This window comes from Camelina sativa, chromosome 6, assembly GCF_000633955.1.
Source record: "Camelina sativa cultivar DH55 chromosome 6, Cs, whole genome shotgun sequence".
NCBI lineage: Eukaryota > Viridiplantae > Streptophyta > Magnoliopsida > Brassicales > Brassicaceae > Camelina > Camelina sativa.
Window position 1 is genome coordinate 17,706,569 of NC_025690.1, and position 16,479 is coordinate 17,723,047.

At 37.0% G+C, this 16,479-nt stretch overlaps 3 protein-coding genes across 4 annotated transcripts; 1 reads left to right on the forward strand and 2 right to left on the reverse strand.

Annotated features, from left to right (window-relative positions):
• LOC104792004 (regulatory protein NPR6-like) lies at positions 6,255 to 8,840 on the forward strand. Its single transcript, XM_010518018.2, has 2 exons — positions 6,255 to 6,938; positions 7,803 to 8,840. The coding sequence occupies exons 1-2, from the start codon at positions 6,468 to 6,470 to the stop codon at positions 8,736 to 8,738; spliced, it is 1,407 nt and encodes a 468-aa protein (XP_010516320.1). The 5' UTR covers positions 6,255 to 6,467; the 3' UTR covers positions 8,739 to 8,840.
• Positions 9,282 to 12,684, reverse strand: LOC104792005 (triacylglycerol lipase SDP1L-like). 2 transcript variants are annotated; one of them, XM_010518020.2, is made up of 3 exons: positions 10,803 to 12,684; positions 10,580 to 10,723; positions 9,282 to 10,471 (listed from the first exon to the last, which is right to left on the reverse strand). In XM_010518020.2, the coding sequence occupies exons 1-3, from the start codon at positions 12,222 to 12,224 to the stop codon at positions 9,608 to 9,610; spliced, it is 2,430 nt and encodes an 809-aa protein (XP_010516322.1). In that variant the 5' UTR covers positions 12,225 to 12,684; the 3' UTR covers positions 9,282 to 9,607. The 2 variants fall into 2 exon arrangements, with proteins under 2 accessions (XP_010516322.1, XP_010516321.1); XM_010518019.2 differs by having other exon boundaries at positions 9,282 to 10,723.
• On the reverse strand, positions 12,981 to 15,001 carry LOC104792006 (H/ACA ribonucleoprotein complex subunit 4-like). Its single transcript, XM_010518021.2, has one exon. The coding sequence runs from the start codon at positions 14,911 to 14,913 to the stop codon at positions 13,192 to 13,194; it is 1,722 nt and encodes a 573-aa protein (XP_010516323.1). The 5' UTR covers positions 14,914 to 15,001; the 3' UTR covers positions 12,981 to 13,191.

Here is a 16,479-nt window from a genome sequence, read left to right on the forward strand (position 1 = left end):
TAGGGATTAGTCAATATAAACACTATTGGAAAGCGTTTACCATGTGAGTTTGATAGGAAGCAAAATGGAGATGTGAAAGTAAGTTAGCTGCAATGACAAATCAATCGTCTTACTCTTACTATTTTGTTCAAGCAGTTTCGGATGAAAACCCTCTACAAAAGAAAGGTAGTTTCGGTTCAAATATATCAATCGTGTAAAAAAGTTGGATGGATAGTTCGCAATTAGCTTGGTGAAACAGTGATAAAATAATACTGCCACGTACGTTCTATTAAATTTTACAACAACTACCGTTTCAGATAGTATTGAATGATAGATCTTCTCTTCATAAATAAGGTAAGACTCTTGAACAGCGATCTATAGAATTTCAAAAATCAAAAACTAATAGACAAATAGACTTGAAAGAAAGAAAAAAAAAAGACAAACTGATACATTTCATATTAATAATATATATATGCATGTTCACATTTTTGTTTTTGTTTTGTTTTTTTTTTGCATGCAATTGATTAGAAAGTTGAGAGAAGCTTTGATCGAGAAGAGTAGGTGCCGTGGAGGTGTACAGATAGGGTAATAACAGCCTTTTGGAAACAAGAACATTATTTTAGTACATGACCACTCTAAGAGATTTCGTTCTATGTTTTAACTTTTAACTGTTGAAGTAAATCTTCTTCTTTCCTCCACACAAAGAGCAGTTACGATTTACTGTTTCACCGCCTGTTTTTTTTGTTCTTTCTTTCTAAAGATTACTTTCTTTATCATATATTCATTATATACAATCCTTAACAACCACTTCTTCTTGTCTCTTTCTTCCCCACACAAAAACTTTTATATACATAATATTTATTCGAGTATTCTAAATGATATGATAGTAATTATATTATATATAGTTAATGGATTAATTTCTTTTTTCATTTATTGTCATTTGACCACAGTCTATAAGTAATAAGCACGAGTCATTTCTTTGTATATCTTTCTAATCTCTGACGGTCGAAATGCATCTAGTTCTCTGTATTTAACAAAGATTTCCCTTCTCAGTGATCCGGTTTCAAGACAGTAGAACAGAAGTTATGTTTGTATAATGTAGCATATAAAAATGTTTTTGTTTCCAAATTATTGATTGGATGACCCATATATGGCCCAAGTCGTTGACTAAGTAAACAAAAAAGAAGTCTCCATTTGACCTCTATAATAGCATTATGGCAGATGACAAAAACTTTGAGATAAAAGAAAACTTATAACTTTTTTCTAACTAAAAAACATTCTGACTTATTGAACCATTATTTATTGAATTCAGAATCTGTCTTTAGTTCTTGAGGATTTTATGATATTTGTTCTTAGGATAAATAATATTTTGACATGTATTTAGTACTTTAATCTTACTTGTAGCTAGAAAGGTATTACTCTAATCTAGGTTGATCTCTTGTGTGTGGCGTTAACCGTACTAAAGAATATATGTGCATGTGTCAACAAATAATGAATGGTATTACTACTAATTTAATGAAATAAAATGAAAATATGATACATAACAACATGTAGGTATGCATCATGTGTGGCATGTGTGAAATAGATGATACATTCAAAGATGTCCATATTCTTTATTGGTTCATACCCATTCGTTAGTTATTAACTGTTCAAGAACAGTTAATATTACTTTGGCTACTTACAAGTTACAAAAGTATATTTTAAGTTTTTGCTATACTAATACACTACTTAACCTTTGGGGGAAATTGTGAATAATTCCCTTGATCTTGTAAGGTAACATAAAAGTTAAAGTTATCAGGAAATTGACGATACATTTTAGCTGGTCACAACTCACAACAAAATTAATAAAATATATAAAAGCAAGTAAATAACTAAAAGTATCTTTTAGGAAGTAATTTATATTAGCTGCCTATGACTGATAGTCTGATATACGTGTAGCGAGTTGTAAAATCAGTTATTAATTTATCATGAACTGTTCCAAATAGAAACACTGATCAGTTAATAATGATTTATAAGTAGCAATTTATATTTCTCTACACATGTAATAGTAATTTATTAATAATCGCTTTGACGCCGAGAATGTGAATTGATTCCAATTGTTTTGATGGACATGTCTCTTTTATTTCACTTGTTAACTTTATATTCACATGATTGTTGTAGAATAAAAGTAGAAATTAATTATATAGGAGATTTTCGGTTAAACAATGATTAGCAAGCAATAAAAAAATGAAATGTCATCCATGAAAATAATCATGTCGGTACGACGTGTAATTTGATATCTGGCAATGAGTAAATTATACGTGTAATTTAGCTTTCCGTGCTGATTGATATGATGGGCAAAAATCATCTGAAAATGTCATTTTGTTTAAAAGGTTCACTAATCTTGACAGTAATTTAAGAAGATTCTCTATTGGCAAAGAAAATAAATCACACACAAAAATCTCTAATCATAAAATATTGATTATAAAAGTGAATGAAAAAAATAAAAATTCTAGTAAGGATATCAGAAAGCAAAACCCTAGGATCCGGTCATCCGAGGGTTCCACTGAAATTAAATCTTTACAATAAAGGAAATTAAACTATATTATATATATATGTGAGGTGTGACATATGTATTGATCTTATAGAATTCTTATAATTTTTTTAATATTTACCATTTTATGCACGAGAAAACATTTCCATACCAACGGTGGGTCGAAGAAAAGAAGAATAAGAAAATGGAAATTTATTGTTATCTTTTTCTTGAAAGAGAAAAAGAAGAGCAGAGAGAGACTGAAAAGACAAGACAAACGTCAAATCGGATCTCTTTCTTATCATACGACTGCCAGTGCTCTTCTTGTGTTGTCATCATTTTTTGTTCACTAATATATTTCTCAGTTTTTCTCAACCATAACACAAATTAAAAAACCAATGTATATTACAGATTTGGAAAAAAGAACAGTTTCTTTCTTTCTTTATTTTTTATGTCAAAGCAAAATATGGAAATCATAAGGAAATATTTATTTCATCCCGCACGATGCACGTGTGGTTCCAGACTGACCTTATAATTATAGTGTAGTACCATTTTGAAGAATATTTCAGTGGAGAAAGACCGAGATTGACGGTCCATCGGATGGGAAAACCATCGTCACAAAATATATTTAAAAAAAAAAAATACAATATAATTACGCTATTATAGACATCCACACATGATAAACCAAAATTTTTAAACACTTGTTTCAATTGATCGAATTCGATACTATTTTTATTCTTCATGGAGATAAATAGATCTTTTTTCTTTTCTTTTCTTTTCTTGACGAGAGATAGATATTGCAATATTGATGCATGATACTGAATGTTATATGTTTTCATTGTAATCAACAAAATAACATTATTGATGCATGATACTGAATGTTATAGTTTGATCGATTGATACTTTTCATCTATTGGTTAACCGTATAATCTATTAGGACATCCACATTGGTGACCCTCATCAAAATATCTTACTTATAAATTATTATAAAACTAATACTATTTTAATTTACAGATCTTCATTACTTTGTATTAATTTTTTTTCTCTCATTGGTGATCTTTAAAGGAGTGTCTTTAAATATGGATTGATGAGAGAGAGTTTTGTGTTGAATGAGAAGAAAAATCTGGTTTTTTTGTAAAACGAAAAAAATAACTAGCCCCCACCAATTGGATTGTGACACATAAGGGGTCTTAAAAGATATAAAATTGTCTCTGCTCAAACACCGATCACAGCTGAATATCAAATAAATATTTATTTTTATTAATTTTTATTGTTTTTTTAATTGAAGACATCTCCGTAGTATGACCAATGGTTTTGCTCTTAGGATCAAGGAATCATTCATATATGGTTGTTATAAGTTTATTCTGCCCTCATCAAGGAAACATGCTTACGAATTTTAATCGAAGTGGTTTTTATTAAATTTGCATTTTGATTGAGTGTTCTATTAATGGTTGTAACTTGTAAGAGACTAGTAAACCCAAAAAAAAAAAAAGGAGAGAATATTATAGTGGGCCGACAGAAGGACCCTATCATCCCGGCTGACACGCATCCCCATGCCCTTCAATTCTCCTCCACCGATTTTCATATATTTACATTATTTGTTTACTTATCTCACCTGTATTATTTAGTTTCTGCCTATTAATTTGCAACCATATTTGATTAAACTCTACCGCCACCGCATCATGGAAAATATTAGTATCAGCTATATTATTATTATTTGTTTTTGTTATTAATAACTCTTATGGATTAAAAAAAAAAACACTGAAAATGAAAATAGGAACACTGGAATAGAGAGTTATTATGTAAGAAAAATTTATTCTGATTACATGATATTTTCTTTATTTGTCACTAGCTAAGTTTTGGTCTTTTGGAAGATGACCAAAATTTGTAACACCGTAGTTTGTACTTACCGCCGGAATCAACATGCATGTATAAATATAATGCATGGTGTTAATGATATCATAAAATTATACTAATAATTTCAGAAAATACTTTAATTAATAAGAATGTTTAGATGATTTTTTTTCCGTCCACTGTAACATAAACACATATCATCATGGACGTGAGGACTTATCTTTCTTTGTTTCGGTTAGAGAACGCTTTTTTCGATTGATTAAATAACGTACTTCCAAGTCAGAACCTCATCATCTAAGTTCTTTTCAAAATCCTAATTTATTAGCTTGTGGAAATAATAAGGGATTATTTATGTAGGATAAAAAGTGGGAAAACAAGAGAAGAGACGGTCAGAAACGGACCAACGGTCAAACACCAAACCATCAAATCACATTCACTAAGTTAGTACACTTGCGACTTCAGTGGTTTTGCCTTAACGAATTAGGCCAATGTTCTTATCCATCACCGTCCTCCTGTCCAGTTTACCATTTTATCCCATCTTTACATAAAACTACATTACTAATAATTTGATACGCATGCAAATGGGCACGAATAGTAATCATGACATGGTTGGTCTAGCTGTTTTTTTCAGCGATATATGTGGTGAATGCTTTAAGAAAATTAAAGTTTTATATATGTTTCGTGCCGCGTATACTATTACGCGACGATGGCACACATATAAATGCCACACACACAATTTAAAACATTATTCATGTAAATATGACTGATCCATACAATTATATCGCCTTTAAGTTTTAATGTTAAGAATAATTGGTCGAAATATCCCTACCATTTTAGTTCAACATTTAAATGTTTGACCCCATCCCCATATATTAAATGCACCAATACCAATATTAAGTTTGTGGTTTAACTACAAACATTCAGAATCTATCAAATAATTCTAACATCATTGTTATCGGTCGATCACCGATTTGAAAACCAAAATATATATGAATTATTATAGTCCTTCTTCAACAGTACATATTTCAATAATTGTATATTATATATGTGTATATATATATATTAAAAAGATGATTATTAATTGGAAAAAATCATATTGTTGAACTGAAGTATATTTTCTTATTGATTTCTCGATGTTTCCATATATCATTCGAAACCCTCTTCTTATATCCTTTGGTTTTTTTGTAACACACATTATTTGTGCATCGAAATCACTAATTTTGTTAGCGTTAATGACCTTATATTAGGTGATGCACGAATCCCATGTATACATGGTTTAATGTAAAATATTACGTCGTTGATTGGGTTTCACATATGCCGTGAACCAAGCCAAAAAGATAGTTGTTAAATGGTCTTATATTGGTTTTATTTTCTTCGCAACAAATTAAAGTACGTGATTATGATGTATACGACTAAGTGTTACGTGATACATAAGGTTCGTTACTCTGGCTGGGGTGATATTTAGTTAGTCGGCAGCTAATGATATTTACTCATATAATCATATTATTAAATAGTACTAATTAGTTTCTCTCTCTATCTTTTTGAATTTTTAAACTAATAAACAAAACTAATCATATATCCTCTTTTAATATTTGATTTCCCCCAAATGGATTCGTCCCATACTTCTATGTTTTAACAAACCCTTTTCCCACTTTGTCATTTTCCTATATGAGTAAATTCCTCTAAACTCTAATTGCTGATTTGATTCTGATAGACAAAAAAAAAACAAATAATCAAATAGACAAATACTACAAAACTCCAAATTGCTCCTAGCCAATATATAAAAGGCGCACACACGTCGACATTAATCATTTTAATATAAATTAATTCGAGACCCCCCGGTCCGCCCATTCAGATCTCTGTCTCTTTCTATCTCTCTCTCTCTCTATATATCTATCTATAACCCACAAACCAATCTTCCAAACACTATAGTATTATCCTCCATGAGCTTAAAGATAAATTCTTGTGACTCTTCTTCACTTATCATTTCTTGCTTTACATAGATTTTTTTCTTTCTTCATCTTCTTATAGCATAATAAGATCTAAATATACGATTTTTTTCATTGTTCCTTTTAAAACCCTAATTTTATTTTCTGAAAAGAATAAAAAAATACAAGAAGCTATGAGCAGTACTTTCGAAGAATCTCTGAAATCTATGTCGTTGGATTACCTAAACCTCTTAATCAACGGTCAAGCTTTCTCTGATGTCACTTTCAGCGTTGAAGGCCGTCTAGTCCACGCTCACCGTTGCATCCTCGCTGCTCGTAGCCTCTTCTTCCGCAAATTCTTCTGCGAATCCGATGCTTCACAGACGGGAGCCGAACCGGCTAACCAAACTGGGTCAGGAGCCAGAGCAGCCGCAGTCGGAGGAGTGATTCCGGTTAACTCGGTCGGTTACGAAGTTTTCTTACTTCTACTTCAGTTCTTATACAGTGGTCAAGTCTCAATCGTACCGCATAAACACGAGCCAAGATCGAATTGTGGAGATAGAGGATGTTGGCACACGCATTGCACTGCTGCCGTCGATCTCTCCTTAGATATCTTGGCAGCCGCTCGTTATTTTGGCGTCGAGCAGCTTGCGTTGCTTACTCAGGTTCCAATTCATTCTCATTACTATCTCAAGTCTCTTTAGGTTTAAGATAAGTCCCTTTAGGTCAAAGATTCTTGTCTTGATACTTGGTACTGTACCCATTTTGGTTTGGTTTGGTTTATTTCGTTTGAGTTGAGTTGAGATTTGAAACCCTATTGATGATACTCACATATGAAAATATATAAGAGTTGTTATTGGCTTGATTTCATGTGTAATTGAGCTTTCAGATTGCTTGCATTGCACGTACTGCAACTTCCTTTCCGGATTTAGATGTCGAATGATTGATGTGTTATGTTGCACACCGAGAAATTCTTTCTTTTTCTAATTAATAGACAAAACTCTTTATTTAATAAAAAAAAATATCTTGAAAATAGTAGCTTTTGAATAATAACAGTGATTTTACTAGTAGGCCCAAAACCAAAACTTGAGACACATGTCATAATCATTTTTGCGAGTTTGCATGATTTTACTAATCGCATGTTTTGCGAGTATCGCGATTTAATTTCATTCCGCATTCTCGCTGTTACAGAACATGCAGTGACTACGTTTAAAAGAATTTTATCATTCCATAGGCATTTGTCGCTTAAGAAATTTTGCCTTTTGCCTTTTTCATTTCAAATTCCTTTTATTTGCATAATCTAGGCTTAATTTCACAATGACATCACGCATGAGCAAAAGGTCATTCTCTTCTACTATTGTCTGATCTTCCTTTCCTCATTGTAGTTTGTGAGACATGGTTTCTTTTGAGTATTCCTTTACAATGAACATGATACCCATCCAATGAGAAGAAAATGGTGGATAGTACTATCTTTGAATCCAACATTATTTGATCTTTAAAGCCTACTGTGCTTTTTTTTTTGTTCACAGAAACATTTGACGAGTATGGTGGAGAAAGCATCCGTTGAAGATGTGATGAAAGTGCTAATAGCTTCAAGAAAGCAAGACATGCATCAGTTATGGACCACTTGCTCTTACCTAATCGCCAAATCCGGTCTTCCACAGGAGATTCTAGCCAAACATCTCCCAATGGAACTCGTAGCTAAGGTTGAGGAGCTCCGTCTCAAATCTTCTATGCCTCTCCGTTCCCTAATGCCTCACCACCATGACCTAACCTCGGCTATAGATCTCGAGGACCATAAGATCAGGAGGATGAGACGTGCATTGGACTCCTCAGATGTCGAGCTTGTGAAGCTAATGGTGATGGGAGAAGGACTCAATCTTAACGAGTCCCTAGCTTTGATTTATGCGGTTGAGAATTGTAGTAGAGAGGTTGTGAAGGCACTTCTTGAGCTTGGAGCAGCCGATGTGAACTATCCGACAGGTCCCACAGGGAAAACCGCTCTTCACATCGCGGCCGAAATGGTCTCTCCGGACATGGTGGCCGTCTTACTCGACCACCACGCCGACCCAAACGTCCAGACAGTGGATGGAATCACTCCTCTCGACATCCTTAGAACCCTAACGTCAGATTTTTTGTTCAAAGGGGCAATTCCTGGATTGACTCACTTTGAGCCTAATAAGCTCAGGCTTTGTCTCGAGCTGGTCCAGTCTGCGGCATTGGTTATATCACGGGAAGAAGGGAACAATAACAGTAACGATAACAACACAGTGATCTACCCTAGGATGAAAGACGAACACACGAGTGGAAGTAGTTTGGATTCAAGATTGGTTTATTTGAATCTTGGAGCTACAAATCGTGATCTTAGGGATGACAATAGCAATCAAAGGGACGGAATGAGTCTGCATCATCATCATCATGACCCGTCAACGATGTATCATCATCATCACCACCATCATTTCTAGGTCTTCATATAGTAGTCTATATATCATCCGTTTTTTTATAACCATCATCCTTTAGTTAAGATAAACATATTCAATATCTAATTAATTTGTTGTTATGGTCTCCTTTTTTTTCTTTTCCTCTGTGTATATGGCTATGCGAACAAGTTTAAACGTTAATTCCATGGAGAGTAGAAAAAGATGAAAAGTGAAGAAGTACACAAACAAAAAGGGTCATATAGATGGAGAAGTTAAGATCTTGAGTTATTTATATAAAAGCTTAATAATTTAGCATTAAGGCCTTGTTGCATCCACATAACTCATCAAAAGTCGGTCGTTGGATCAACGTTTATCAATTTTCTTATGTAATTAAACAATGCATGTTACCGATCTTGACCATAACATTTTCTTTTCTTTTGGCTAAATATTATTATAATGGCTAACAAAAAGAAAATCCCAAAAGAAGAAAGGAAAAACAAAAAAAAGCCTATATTTATGGAAGTGTCAATGTCATCACCTCTACTACAATGTTGACATTAGTTATCCAAAGACAAAAGACAGATCATGATCAGAAGATTCAGAACTTGTAACTTTGTAGCCATTATATATGAAAAATATATATTTACATTTTCTGCTTAAAAAAAAAATTCAATGGGAGAACACATGAACAATGCTTGTTCTGGCAGTCCCTAGTTAAAAAAAAAAAAAGAAGAAGAAATTAACAAAAAAAAGTTTTGGTGAAATTTGGATAATAAAGCAGCTTCAAGGCTAAATTGAGATTTTCTCAAATTTAGAGGACTATTTCTACAAAAATTTTGAAACACTGTATAGGAGAAGTTTGCATTTTTGCAACCTAGTCCTTCCCTTTGACTGGTCAGTCAATATCAGTAGAGTCACTCGTGGGTTAGATTCGCCTGAGCAGTACTAGTGTCTCCGTCTTCAGACGCCGAGCTATTTCCGTCAATAATGTCCTTCTCCGGAGATTCGAGTTGCACGCTCTCCGGAGTTTCACATTCGTTTTCGCTATCTTCCAGATCCTGATTCATCCTCAGATTCTCTCCTCTGACGAGATTCAACACGATTCCGTTATGTGTCCTCCCCGTCTGAAGATAATCGCCTTCTGTAACCGTTATGCTGGAAGAAGAAGAAGAAGAAGCAGCAGCAGCGGCGTTCAATTCGGTCTCCGGAGCCCTATCGGAGTCACCAATCGTCGTCTGTTCAGGATCAGCGGCGTTGAGATTTTGGACGTAGGCAGTGAACATCTGAGCTGACGATGTCCTCATCAACGGTCCACCAGATCTCGTCCAGTCTTCAGCTTCTGGTGATTCTCCTTCGCTTCCTGCGTCATACGAATGGCTTAAGTTGCTGGTTCGGTTACTAGTCTTCCCGGATCCAACCACGATGTTCTGGTACAACCGTGAAGCTTCTGCGAGCACATCATCGTCGACGGATCCGGATGAGTTTTGACGAGCTATGCAGTTCCAGGAAGGGATTCGTTTAGAGGCGTTGAATCTGTTGGCTCCGGCCAAGAGATGTTTGGGTGGTGGGGAGGAAGAGATGGCTGAGAAAGCAGCGGCTCTTTCAGCGCTGCGTTTAAGGCGGCGCATGTGGTTGAGAACGGCGACGCACTCGTCGAGTGCTAGTTCGATCCCGAAGTTTGCTTTGATGACTGCGAGTTTCTCCCAGGTGCATCTCCTCCCTTGATTTGCCGCCTTTTGAATCTCTACATTGCTTGGGTTCTGTATGATCTTTAAGTACTGGAATCCGGAAACACACAGAGCAAAGCATATAGAGAGACTCAATACAAGAATTGAATTAGAGTGAAATGTTCTAGTTGGGATACATTGTTTGCAGTGAGTGGTTACCTGAGAAAAAGTAGCTGGCATGACGATAGTGACATCACCTTCCCATTCTTGAGCAAATAGGGAAGCTACTTCTCTTAGAGGAAGCCCGAGTTCTAGTACTTGATGACATCTATGCTTCACTTCCATCTCCGCGAGTTGAGCGAGCTTTGGGAAGATCAAGAGATCCAATTAGGCAATGAATGATAAGTATGTCTGTTACTTGTGGATGAATATGAATACATACCTTTGCAGCAAATCGACCTCCACAAGCTCTAACAAACTCCTTCATCCTCAAGAAGGGTGCTATGTGAGGGTTGGCTTGACTGACAATGAAATGGTTGACATTGAAAAGCTCTTTCAGTTGCATCATCGGTAAGTCCATCTCCAAACTACCGTCCCTCCAGCGCCGTACTGATTCTCCTGAGCCCTCTTCAGGATCTAAGTTAAAAGGTGGGTGATAAGGAACAATCTCTCCAGTTCTATCTTTGGCCATGAGTTCTTGAGCCTCAAAAAGACCTGGGAAAGCACAAGATGCAGTCACTGCACTCCATATCACAACATGAGGCGACGTCAGATAATTGAGACATCTAGGGGGTTCGTGTTTCCTCAAGGAACAAACTGTTATCCCTAGAATCCGTCCTGTTATGTCGTAAGCTTCTTGGAATGTAAGGTTGTTGGTGAGATTCCTCAACTTCCATTGCAAATGCCGGATCTCATGGACTGCGCCTTGAGTCATAACCCGTTTCACAGTAGTGAAAATCCCTCCCATCTGATCAAAGAACTGCAAAGCATGCCAAGAGCCTTCAAAGAAGCTCTGTAACTCAGGCCATGACCTTGTCCCCACAACCGCACACATTACGGATCCCACGCTTGAACCGGCTATAATTCTCGGCAAGAGCTTATGTTCTACAAGCGTCTTGACCACACCAAGATGGAAAGCTCCTAGAGAAGCTCCTCCGCTCAGAAGCAGAGCCGTTCTTCCATACGCGTGTCTAGTCTCATGCATAAAAGAGAGTTTCTCCTCCAAAGGAAGCTCTTCAGTGTCCGTGTCACAAACCATCCTGAGCTGTGTAGAAACCTCATCGATGTACTCTTTAATTAATCTCGGCACATGAAGCCTTCCCTTGTGAAGCTCAGGGTTACACATGTTACCGAGGTTTCTAACAAGATCAGCTCTCATACAGAAGATAATGTCTTTTAGAGATCCCTCGTGACGTCTATGCTTAAGCTCCTCAAGCTTATTCCTTACGAGCTCCACATCGAAGAGATCTGCCTCGTTCACCTTTGGAGTCTCTTTATCAAGCATCTTTGCGGCGTGAGACCATTCCTCGTATGTCAATGCAGCTCTCATCATGTTCCTCCAGAATTTCCTCCTGTAAGCCATCTCAGCTTTTGCTTTTAGGCTTGTGTAGCGATTCAACAGAAAGGCCATCGTCATCACCATTGCTAATATCCCTTGTGGATTCCTGGGATGTAGTAAGGACACAAACGGTGATAGTAAAACCCTGCCTCCTCTGAGGAAAAACTTGAGAAATCTGTAGAGTTTGTGTCTGAATATAGACACTGAGTTGCAGAACAAGATCCGGTAGGCAATTGTTCTACCGATTATAGACGTGGGTCCTATAATTGAGAACGCATCAACGCCTGCTTCATTGCTTATATCCATTGTCTCTGACTCAAAGACGAAATCACTGTTTTTTTACGATGAGCACGAAGAAACGAATCCAGATACCAGTTTTTTTTTTGGTGTAAAGAACAGAATCAGATGAGCCAATAGATCAATTTTCTCTGACCTATCAAACCCATTAGAGAACAGAACGAGAGATTGCTAATCCACCGAGGAATTGAGAATGAGAAAGAATATGAGACAGCAAGTGATGGGAGGTGCATAGGGATCTGCGAGATAACATTGGAAAATAAAAGATTCCGATGTATTATCGAGCTCTTCAAGATTTCGTTACAGCAAAGAAAAACAGAGATAATTAATTTAAATGAAACCTGAGATTCATTTTTTGCTAAGAGACAAAAATGGCGGTCTAAGACCCAACCTAATCTTTAGACTTTCTAATTTTGGGAACCTAAACTCGGGAACATGACAAATTGAAAAAGGAATAAGATTTTGTTCTTTTGCACAAATAGTCTCTGCATTTTTGAAACTTGCGTGTAGCGACGAATTAACCCGTTGAATTCAAACATCACTGGTTCGTATTAAATAAGTTCGGTATCATCCGAGTTTTATCATCTTTTAGAGCCAGCGACAATTACAGAGGGATTTACCAGGCCCAAATTTATGTAGTCAGGAGTAAGGCCCGTTTACTAGGAGATTTAAACCTGTAACCAATCAAACAGAATCTTATCCTCGTTGCCAAACAGACGAACACTCAGGGCAAGAACCAAAAACAGAGAGACCAGCAGACCACAGTAAAATATAACTAAGGGAGAATCTGCTTAAAACTGAAACTAACCTTACAAAATAAAGTAGAAACATAAAATCTGATCAAAGTAAACGGAAAGTGAGACTTAGAATACAAGCATAGAATGCCTTTTGTCTCACTTTTTTCCTCCATAGATACCACAAAATCAAAAGAGTTCAAAACTTAAAAAACGAGTACTACCATAACACAAACCCCATCTCATTCCTCATCATCTTCACTGTCTTTGCTCTTCTTCTTCTTATCCTTCTTTTTCTTTTTCTTCTCACTCTTCTCTGCAGCTGAATCATCTTCAACAGCAGCTTCCTCCGTCTCTTTGCTCTTCTTTTTCTTCTTCTTCTCAGACTTTTCTGACTTTGGAGAAGCTAACTCTTCTTTATCATCTTCCTTCTTATCTTTCTTCTTCTTCTTTTCCTTCTTCCCAGACACAGTTTCTTCTTCTTCTTCTTCTTCTTCTTTCACCTCTCCCTTATCCTTCTTCTTCTTCTTCTTTGAAGACTTCACCTTCTCTTCAGCCTCGTCTCCTTCCACTTCTTTGGTTTTAGACTTCTTGGTTGTAACAGGAGCAGGGCTATCACTGCTATCATCATGCTTACGCTTGCGTGCTTCTCCATTCTCAGCCTCAACCTTTTTCTCCACAGCTGCACTATCAGGAGCAGCAGCACCAGCAGCAATCATAGCATCTCCACCAGTAGGCAGGACCACGTTCCTGCTCCACTCAACTGGAGTTTTCTCATTTGGCTTCCCGTGCTTGTCCAATTTACCATCAGCAATAAGCTTCTTCTTCATCGAAGCCCTCGGTCCCAATCCCCATTTCCTCGGGTAAGTGTCTCTATCCATCACCACCCGCTTAATCTTAGCCACCACACCGTGATCACAAGTAGCCATCACAGATGTTGTCATCTCAGCAATCCCAACAGCAATAGCCTCACCCTTGGTCGTCATAAGAACGACTTCAGTACCAACATCAATATCATTCTCGAATCTCAACAACCCAGGAATCATCAACTTAGCACCATAACAGATTGCATTCACAGCAGAATCCTTGACAACGAGTCTCTTGTAACTCGTCAAGATCACCTCAAGAGGCATAATCACCCTCCTAAGATAAGACTCATCCCTGGTATTGTCATAGACATATTGGGCATCCATCACATCATGCATTGTAACCATGTTATCATTCTCACCCAAGATACCAGACCTAACCCTCCTAAGCTCCTGCATATGACCACCAACCCCAAGAAGCAAACCCAAATGAACACACATAGTCCTAATGTAAGTACCCGCCTCACAAGACACCCAGAAAACAACCAAATGCCTATCAGCATCATACTCAAGCAGCTTGCTTTCGTAGATTGTCCTGATCCTAAGCTGTCTTTTAACAGCAGAGATCAAAGGCGGCCTCTGAAACACAGCTCCAGTGAGCGATTCAAGAGCTCTAGCCACTTTAGCAACATCAGGGACAGCCGAGTGAAGCCGAGCAACACAAACGTACTCTTTACCCGCACCTTGCTGCGACTTCACGAGCCGTGTAGCTCGGTCGATGCAGACAATGAGATTTCCCGTGACTTTAGGGTCAAGAGTCCCACTGTGACCCGTCTTCTCAACACGGAGGATACGCTTAATCCAAGCAACCACCTCGTGAGAAGAAGGGTTCGCGGGTTTATCGAGATTGATGACACCGTACCTGATATACTCCTGGAGAGGACGTTTGAGAGGGGAGTAACCGGCGCTGATTGGAGTGTAGTGACCGGTACGGACGTTGAGCTGGTCGTAGTTCTTGAGGAGGATGGGCCACTTGGAAGTGTCGATGGATGGTGTGAAGCTCTGTGGCTTGATCATGTAGTCTCCGGTGTCGGCATCGTCCTCTTCATTCTTGGTGTGCTTCTTCTTCTCCGAGCGTGAGATTTCGACCTCCGCCATGGCTCCGGCTGGATTAGGGTTTTGAAAAATGGAGGAGGAGGCGTAAAGAGTTTGTAGCAGAGGTAGACGACGACTGATTTGTAATTTATAAAGGGACTAGGGTTTTTTAGGGTTTTAGGTGACAGTGATGACACATTCCAAACCCAAGCTTCAAGTTGTATTCCCTTCTTGGGCTTTATTAGGGTTTCTTTTAATTTGTAATTGGGCTTTCATATTAGTCCAATTGGTTTAACACCCAAATAAGCGAGGTCCATGTATTGGATAAACGTATGGTAAGTATATATATGTTTATCACAATTTAACAAATGGAAAAGTGAACATTAACAACTATGATCTATTACCGTTTTGAAATAGATGATTAAGACTCTCTTAGTCTCTTTGATACCAGACTGAATGATATTTTTTTAGTGGTTTAAAATGTTATGTTAGTTCACAATAGCATGATTCATGAGGAAAGATTTATATATAAGAATATAAGATAATCGTTGATCTTGATATTTGATTACTACGGTCTCATATCATATTAACAAAACTACTAATATAATCAGAAATATTTGATTGGTCTCAAAACCTAGTGACTAATAATGGGGCATGGATTACGCATCGTGCTAATATATTAAGTAAAACGTGTTTTTCTTTTGAGTAACAAGAAGACGACGACGAGCACTATGTTATTAAAATCCACGAAAGTTTTTGACCACATAAAAGCTAAATACGCAAGAATATATACATAGTCAGTGGTATAATACTCACATTTTCCACATATCTAATACGATTAAAAAATCATGTGGCCATTCAAACACATGAAAAATTATCTCATATTTAAAAATGTTTTTGAGTGAAGTGTTGCGATTTGATTCTAACGTTCTTTGACAAATCAACCACCGCCCTAGAATTTGTGCAATTTTTATTCGGATATCCTAATTTACACTAACTGATTCGCATAAAGAACAAAAAAAGAACCCCAAGTTCTTCAACCTGTTACATTTTGCCTTAAAGTGTAAAAGTCAGCTTTTGCCTCTCTCTCTCTCTCTCACTCTATTTTTTGCCAATAAATAGTCTCTCTTCACAATGAAACATTTTTTTCTAACAAACCTAAAACAGACAAAAGAGAGAAGAGAGAAGAGAGAAGCAGTTTAAGAAATGGCCGGAGTTCAATACAGTTTCTTCCCGACTGACTTCTTCTACCCACGAGCATCTCCTCCGACTACAAGCCTTGTCGCTGCTAATCCAAAAGTAGTGGACAAGAAGACCCAAAAGAGAGATGGTCTAGTATTGGTTGATCAAACCCGTGCTTCTTTGTCTCTGCAGCTTATACGTGAAAAGACGACTAATCAGCATTTACAAACATGGAAGAAGAAGCCACTTTGGATCGAAGATGACATGTGATTTTTTTTTGTTATAGCTTTTAAGATACGATCCATCCTCCTTCAGTCTTCTCTTTTGTGTCTCTTATACAATACATCAATAAGGTCATTTATCTAATATACTCTGTTTTGTGTTAGAGGATATTAGAATTGGCTGTTACTTAGGGCTGATCTTAACCCACCCCCCCCCCCCCCCCCC

Coding starts and splice junctions, on each gene's coding strand:
- LOC104792006 (XM_010518021.2), bottom strand. CDS start 14,913: ATGGCGGAGGTCGAAATCTCACGCTCGGAGAAGAAGAAGCACACCAAG.
- LOC104792004 (XM_010518018.2), top strand. CDS start 6,468: ATGAGCAGTACTTTCGAAGAATCTCTGAAATCTATGTCGTTGGATTAC. Junction 6,939..7,802: donor AGCTTGCGTTGCTTACTCAG/GTTCCAATTCAT, acceptor TTTTGTTCACAG/AAACATTTGACGAGTATGGT.
- LOC104792005 (XM_010518019.2), bottom strand. CDS start 12,224: ATGGATATAAGCAATGAAGCAGGCGTTGATGCGTTCTCAATTATAGGA. Junction 10,724..10,802: donor GAGGTCGATTTGCTGCAAAG/GTATGTATTCAT, acceptor ATCTTCCCAAAG/CTCGCTCAACTCGCGGAGAT.